The 8134-nt window shown below is 45.9% G+C and overlaps 1 protein-coding gene across 1 annotated transcript; it reads left to right on the plus strand.

Moving 5' to 3' along the window:
• Positions 1-914: 914 nt before the first annotated feature.
• On the plus strand, positions 915-7728 carry SLC35E3 (solute carrier family 35 member E3). Its single transcript, XM_074572810.1, has 5 exons — positions 915-1411; positions 1592-1702; positions 3525-3683; positions 4632-4714; positions 5183-7728. The coding sequence occupies exons 1-5, from the start codon at positions 1022-1024 to the stop codon at positions 5367-5369; spliced, it is 930 nt and encodes a 309-aa protein (XP_074428911.1). The 5' UTR covers positions 915-1021; the 3' UTR covers positions 5370-7728.
• Positions 7729-8134: the final 406 nt, after the last annotated feature.

Here is an 8134-nt window from a genome sequence, read left to right on the forward strand (position 1 = left end):
AAACACTTGTGCATTCTAGTCTAAAATGTTATATAAATATGATGATTGTATGAACCTCCTTAATCTCTGCTATGTGCCAAAGAGCAGCCTGCAGACTGGAAACGTTACGCAGCAGGAGGAGAATGGGTGTGGGTACGGTGGAGAGGACAGCGAGATGGCAGGGGGACAAGGGACGTGCCAGAGGGGGAGAAGGCAGCAGCAGCCTGCCGGGGCTGAGGGAGAGGAGGGCCGGAGGAAGGAAGAGCAGAAATGAAGGGCTGAAGGGCTTGTTGTCCAGTTGCTAAAATGCTGTTTTGTAGTTGCTAAAATGCCAACGTAATTCTGAACCGGAGGAACAGCGATTGTACCTTGAAGCTCCCAAGTTTTGAGATTTTGTCATTTACTTAGAAACCTTCTTCTGGTCCAGTTTACGTGTGTAAACACACGTTTAGCAGCTTTTGCCTTAACCGGAGAGCACAAAGGCTGAAGCTGTGGTGCCGAGTATGCAACGGCTTTGGTGCCTTCACCCAGTCAGTGTCGGAATTCTGACACTTGACAAAACTTTCTGCAATGTTTGCTATGTATATATATTTATATATATAAATCTTCATGTGTGTGTCTATAGAATTGCCCAGCCTGGTTGTTAGAGGTACTTTGTGCCCGGCAGCGGTGGTGTGTTTGCCCACGGCCGCTGGCCCGTGCGGTGGGGGGGCGAGGGGAGGTCCCGCACCTTTCCCTGGGTGTCGCAGGGCCCCTTTTCCGCAGCTCTCGCCTCCCGTCAGGGGGGTCCGCGGTGGCTCCTTGTCCGCTGCGGTGCCGTGCGTCCGCCCCCCTGCCTCCGGTCGCCGGCGGGCTCGGCGCTGTAGCCCCGCCCGCGGGGCCGTGCCGGGGCGGGCGGGGCCACCGGAAGGCGCGATCCCACGTGTCCCGGGGGGGGCGGGCGGCGGTGGCGGCCCGGCCGGTGCGGTGGCGGCCGGCGGGGCTGCCTCCGCCGCCGCTGCTGTTGCTGCTGCTGCTTGCCGGTGCCCCGTCGCCGGCCGCCATGGGGTGGATCCCGGCGCAGGGTCGCCTGGCGGCGGGGCTGCTGGTGAACCTGGCCGCTTCCATCTGCATCGTCTTCCTGAACAAGTGGCTGTACGTGCGGCTGGGCTTCCCCAACCTCAGCCTCACCCTGGTGCACTTCGCCATCACCTGGCTCGGCCTCTACCTCTGCCAGGCCCTCGGCGCCTTCTCCCCCAAGAGCCTGCAGCCCGCCCAGGTGCTGCCCTTGGCCCTCAGCTTCTGCGGCTTCGTCGTCTTCACCAACCTCTCCCTGCAGAGCAACACCATCGGCACCTACCAGCTGGCCAAGGCCATGACCACGCCGGTCATCGTGGTCATCCAGAGCCTGGCTTACGGAAAGACCTTCCCTCTCCGGATCAAGCTCACCCTGGTGAGGGAGGCGGCCACCGGGCGACCCCTCAGGCCGGGCGGGCGGAGGGGGGGGGGGAGCGAGGGGGGTCCCCCCGCGCCCCCCCTTCCCTCCGCCCGCCCGGCCTGAGGCGATGCCTGAGGCGGCGCCCGAGGGGAGCGACCCGGCCTAAACCCCCCCCTCTATCCACCGCCTCCACAGGTCCCCATCACGCTGGGCGTCTTCCTCAACTCCTACTACGACGTGAAGTTCAACCTTCTCGGGATGGCGTTCGCCACCTTGGGCGTCCTGGTGACCTCCCTCTACCAAGTGGTGGGTAAGATGGCGGGGCGCGGGAAGGCGGGGGGGGGGGAGCCTGGTGGTGGTCGTCTTCTTGCCCCTCGGTGAGATCACCCTTTGAACACCACCCTGCCTTCCAGGGGAACCTCTATACTTCCGTATCAATTAAAAAAAACCCCACAAATTGTGATAATCCTCCACAACCCTTGGTGTATTGTTTAAGGAATTGATCGTCCTTGCTGCTAAAAATTGGGGGTGTCATCCTTAACGTGGTCATTTCAAGGGGTGAAGGTCGCTTTGTCGGTAAACTCCGTTTTTCTAGAGAGCACAGATTTATTTTTTTTTTTTCTCCTTGCTGAAGCAAGTGCCTTGCATTTGAGCCTTTCCCTAGAAAGGACGTTTTCCAGTCCTTCAGTTAATCCCATGGTTTATCCTTGAGCTATTTACATTTTATCAGCATCCTTCTTCCGATTTCGACTATACGCAGGCTAAGCTGTTTTTGTAGAGGGTGCATGAATATATATAACTAATAATATTGTATACATATGTACAGTATAACCTATCTGTCTGATTATGATTGAAAAAATAGGTATGTCCGAGGGCTGCCTTAGCCCTTTAGGCTGTAACATAGTACTAGCACCTCAGGACCCGTTCATTATCAGCCATGACTGTAAAAACCTCCCAAATTAGAGTCCCCTGTCACGTTGATATTATAGTCATCTCCGATCTAAATGTGAATTTCTTTGTAACGGATGTACCGTGCCTCCAAAATCAGTGCGCTTCTCTGACCTGTAGTGTGCAAGATGGTAAATAATGGTCTCTTGTCCTGTTTTGGGGCAGGAGGAGGAGAGAGATGCTGCATAATAACTCTTAAGTGGTGGTGTGTGTACTGGAGAAATGACAGTACCTGAGTGAAATTATTCTGTAATTTTCAAAAAAAGCTTAGCTGGGCAGGGACACCTCCCACTAGACCAAGTTGCTCAAAGCCCCATCCAGCCTGGCCTTGAACACTTCCAGGGATGGGGCATCCACAGCTTCTCTGGACAACCTCTTTCAGTGTCTCACCACCCTCATAGTGAAAAATTTCTTCCTAATATCTAATCTAAATCTCCCCTCTTTCAGTTTAAAACCGTTAGCCCCGTCCTATTGCTCCACTCCCTGATAAAGAGTCCCTCCCCATCTCTCCTGTAGGCTCCCTTTAAGTACTGAAAGGCTGCTGTAAGTCTCGCCGGAGCCTTCTCTTCTCCAGGCTGAACAACTCTCTCAGCCTGTCCTCACAGAAGAGGTGCTCCAGCCCTCGGATCATCTTCATGGCCTTCTGCTGGGCCCATTCCAACAGGTCCATGTCCTTCTTGTGCTGAGGGCCCCAGAGCTGGACGCAGTGCTCCAGGTGGGGTCTCACCAGAGCAGAGTAGAGGGGTAGAATCACCTCCCTCGACCTGCTGGCCACGCTTCTTTTGATGCAGCCCAGGATGTGGTTAGCCTTCTGGTCTGCAAGCACACACTGACGGCTCATGTTGAGCTTCTCATCCACGAACACCCCCAATATATAAAATATATATATATTATATATATAATACTTTACCCCCAGGCTATGGGAAAAGGAAGGTTTAGGCACTCAGGGGTTTTCCAGGGCCCCTGCATATGATTTTCTCCTCACGTGGTTTGTGTGCTTGAAAGAGACTAAGATACGGGCTTCCAGTTAGGCAAAGGTAGAGGATGATGCTCAACAATCTGGTTATGTAATATTGTCCACATGAGACTCCCTTGTGTATGTAGCCAGTTTACTTTTGCTCAAGTTTTCCATTTATGTTTTTTTCCCCTCATATTTAACAGCTTTCTCTTTTGGTTTTAGTGGGTAGGAGCTAAGCAGCATGAGTTGCAGGTAAACTCTATGCAGTTGCTGTACTATCAGGCACCGATGTCCTCAGCTATGTTGCTGTTCATCATACCCTTCTTCGAGCCAGTCTTTGGAGAAGGAGGAATATTTGGGCCCTGGACGCTTTCTGCTGTGGTAAGGCTTGTATTAACTTTATTTAAATAAATAATCATCATCGATGTAGTTAGATTTGATGGGAAGATCTGTTTCTTTGTGAAACAGATTTTTGTACAGATATTTACTATGATGACATGAGGGGCATGTGCAAAAGGGGAAAAAAAAAAAAGGCACCCTTGTTGTGTCTGCCCCACTTCCTCCCAGAGGAGTCTGTCTGCCAGCTCATTTACCTCCTTATTCTTGTTTCTGTTTAGAGGGCATCTGAACACCAGGAAAATCTTGACAAAATCCAGAAGCTTCCCCTAGTGTATTAAATTAAAATTATGTAAGCGCCCTGGTTCCAGCTCTTACTGTCCACTCAGAAAAGAGATAAGCATGCTCACTTTTGACACTCTCAACTCCTCTTCTGTGGAAGGATGCCAACATTGGTTGTTCTCTAGAATTGCTAGTTTATTTTCACCAAGAAGGCTATAATTTCTCTCTTTATCCTTCTGTCTAAAAGAGAGTCAGTGGCGTATTCTTGCCACAGCTGATCGTGCCGCTCAGTGATGGGCCATTTCTCGTAGCGCTGGCATTTATGAATGGGACAGCAAGTATTCACAATAATAAAATCATTTATTTTTCCAAAATAGTTTTTGTTGTGGCCATAAATAAGACTTTGTCTCAAAGGTAAAGATTACAATCTCTGTGTATATGAGTAGCCAGGTTTTCCAAATCATTCAGTTCCCTGAGAGAAAAGGCTTGTGGTTATATCAGCATATATTTATGGACATCATAGCCTGAGCTGCATATACACATCACCAGTGGCTGTACTGATTCGAAGCTGTTTCTATTTTTGTTCTCCATATGTTCTTCTTGCCTGATATTTTGCATTTGAAAGTAAAGGAAACTGACTAAATAACCTGAAATGTATCTGCAAATGTCCAAAAGCGTGTCAGATTACTGACTGTGTCCGTTAATCCACAGATAATGGTACTGCTGTCTGGAATAATAGCCTTTATGGTAAACTTGTCCATTTACTGGATCATTGGAAATACGTCACCTGTCACGTATCCTTTGTAACATTAGTTGTTTCTCCTGTTTCCAGGTGAATTATGTTAGCATTCATTCGGGTTGATGTACTGTGGGAAAATTGTTTGGTAACCTGCCTGCTTTATCTTGAATGATGAAGCTGGAAAAGCACGTTCATGTTTTACTGTATTTTGTTTCTTTGTTCAGGGTTTGTATAGATAATGGCAGTCAACTTACTGATGTGACCTTTATACCTATAAAGAATATTTAGCCATACTTGGACTACTTCGGGGAAGTGTGGGCCTGTCAGTTAGTTTGTAGTGTAGGATGGGTGAAAGGCTTTAGGTGGAGGTTAATTCTCATAGCCGCAAAAGTGCAGGAAAGTTGCATGAGTTGAAGTCAATGTGACATGCCATTGCATGCTTTGGATGTAATTAATGAAGTTCCCAAGTGTTTCTGTTTACAAATAATACTGATATTTGCTGTTATCCTTAACAGATGTCTAGGTACAACATGTTCGGGCATTTCAAGTTCTGCATCACCCTCCTGGGAGGGTGCCTCTTATTTAAGGATCCACTGTCTGTTAATCAAGGCCTTGGGATTCTGTGCACGTTGTTGGGCATTTTAGCTTACACCCACTTCAAGCTTAGCGAGCAGGAAAGCAGTAAGAGTAAATTGGTTCAGCGTCCGTAAAGCAAGGGGTTCTGGAGATTAGCAATATCATGAAGGAAGACAAGTATTTAAATATGCATTGACTGTAGAATGCACAAAATTGCCTCGTTCATTTAGATCTGTGGTTTTAGATTAACCACCAGGATCGTTATTCTGTAACTAAACCGAACAAACTGAATTATGTAAAACACTGGGGTTCGCCATCTCAGTCCGTCCTGTCGTTTTCATTAAATTTAAATGGTAACTTAAAAGAGAAAAAGGCACACTTCAAATTGCTGTGGAAATTGTACTGAAGTAATTATATTTTTTTGCATACCAAATGAGATCGTGATGGCTACATTTATAATACAGAGAGAGAGAAAAAAAAAAGGCATCTTGTCTTTGTGATCATGCCAGTATTACTGTTGTGAAGAAACTTGGAGGCACTTCTGTGCAGATGTTCTGGTACGTAACGATGCTTCCTCCTTTTTGTCTGGTGAACGATGAAGAGGAAACATACTTTGTTCAGTAGTTTTAAAAAGGGCTGCCAAGCTCAATCCTATTTCTTGTATGCTTTCTTACGTATGTTTGGCTTCAACACATTGATAGATTTTGGCTGAACAAAGGAGATAAAATTACAGGTGGAGAGAGGCTAGGGGAGACATTGGAAAACTTGAAGCTATAGGCCAAGCTATAGGAAAGTAGGAAATCAGATCTAAACAGTTATCTTAACTATTTCTTTTGGTCCATCAGGACATCAATGAAGTAATTTCTGTTTTAGAAAATTCTGTTACTGCTTTATAATTTTCTCAATGCCAAAACTAAGGCTTTATATGAGATCTTGTAAACACCCGTGAGCCTAATAAAATCTCTGATTTTGTGGTAATAGCCAAATATTTTGCAGCCCGTGCACGCAGACACCCATGCTAAAGTTACTCTCGGAGAAATCTTTGTAAAGGTCACCATCTGTAATGGACGTGAAGGTTGAGCAGTTCTCTCTCCCTGCCTTCAGCCCCACTTCCCTCTCTCCCACATCTTTCCCTTAGAGTTCCCTTTGGGTGGGATCTGCAGATTTGTCTGCCGTTGTTGTGGGGGGAGGCCCGGGGGCTGCCTGGGCAGTGCCAGGTAGGCAGAGTTTCCTCAGCAGAGTCAGTCCCTGGAAACCGATCAGAGTGACTGAAGAGTGTGAGGTGGGACCTGCTTCTGCTCTAATTTGGGAACGCTTTGAAAATTATTTTATGCCAGCATCGAGCACTGATTTTGACAACGTGGAAGGAAGAAGTTGGGTGCTGTTCTATTTAAAAAAAGAAAAAAATAACTGCTTTCAGTAAATCTGGTGAGAACATATGTTCACTAGATTTGCAGGGTTAGAATTTATTTGCAGTATCTTAATCCTTACATTTCGGGGTTTGTTTTATCTTCATCTACCTCTAGCAGATTTAAAGAGGGGAATTATGTGAACAAGAACAGGTATTTAAGTTTTACAGCCACCGACAGAAATGATACTCAGTTCCTCTAAGCTTTTTTTTTTGTTTTTTTTACAATAGAGGTAACAAAGTCTTTGTGTAAGAAACAATGCAGATCTTCTCAAGCTTGTAAATTATTTATTCTATTTCAGAGTTCTTGATTTAAGAAAAAGTTACTTCTCTGTGTAACCTAAGTTTATGCCATAATGATACTCGATATTATTTCAGAGTTAGAGATACCTGAATAATTTTACATCTTACCAACTGTGTCTTAGACATTGTACTGGTCCAAGGATAATTTTTTGTACACGTTTTTATAAATCTATAGTTTAAAAATACAGCCTGGACTAATGAAGGATGTATTCAGACAGGACAACCTCTGGATGCATATCCTTCAGTACGTACACTGAGAAAGCCATTTGCATTAATTTGTGCTGTGCACAAGTTCTTCTAAAACGTAGATAAACTGCAAAGACTCTTACAGTTAGGAAACAACAACTGAACTCAAAGCCTGTATGACAACAAAATCTGGGATGAGACTGATGTAAATATGAAGTGGTAGAATGAACAAACCAACCATGTCTGAAAATACAAAAGACTTTTTAAGGAGAGGATCAGATCTGCAAGAGAAAGTTAGCAATCATTAAAACAATACATTATAAATAGTCTGTTGCTGGAACGTGTAGGTTGTGGAGGTCACTTAAGTGACATGATTTTTTTCATACGTTCAAGAACTCTCCTTTGAGATTTACCTGTTGTATCTAACAAATAAAGTATCTTGAACTTTGTCATATGGTTCGCATTATTAAATCCAGGAGGCTTGTGTAATCATGGGGTAAATCGATCTTTGTACGTATTGTTTCTTTGGATACCATGTGTAGGGTGGGAATAAATTTTTAATTACTTGACTGATACCTGCTTATTGCAGGAGAGAATGGTTGTTCCTGTCTTTTTTTCATCTGCTGAAATTGCATACTCTTTAGGGTCTAGGTGTGCATATGACAAAATGGTGCCACTTGAATTTCTGTCTATATAACTGTTGCAAGGAGTTTGCATGTTTTGGGGCTAAGGGAGGCTCATGCCTCCCCTCCCCTGGGCAAATACAGGGACCCGCACGTACATATGCACACACTTGTCCGCTGACAAGCTGCCTGTGGGCTTTTCTTCACCATTTCTTTCCCCCCACTGAAGTCCCTCCTGAATGCTCCAGTCTCTGTGCGTTCTCCATTTCCTTCTCTGTCCTCTGAAAGATCCTCAGTGCCGAGGTTCTTTGGTCTCCCTTTTTCCCTATGCTAAGGCTGTGCAGAAGTCCAGGTGCTCTCCCAGTGGTACTGGGGAGGA

Source organism: Larus michahellis, chromosome 1 (genome assembly GCF_964199755.1).
Source record: "Larus michahellis chromosome 1, bLarMic1.1, whole genome shotgun sequence".
Taxonomy (NCBI): Eukaryota; Metazoa; Chordata; class Aves; order Charadriiformes; family Laridae; genus Larus; species Larus michahellis.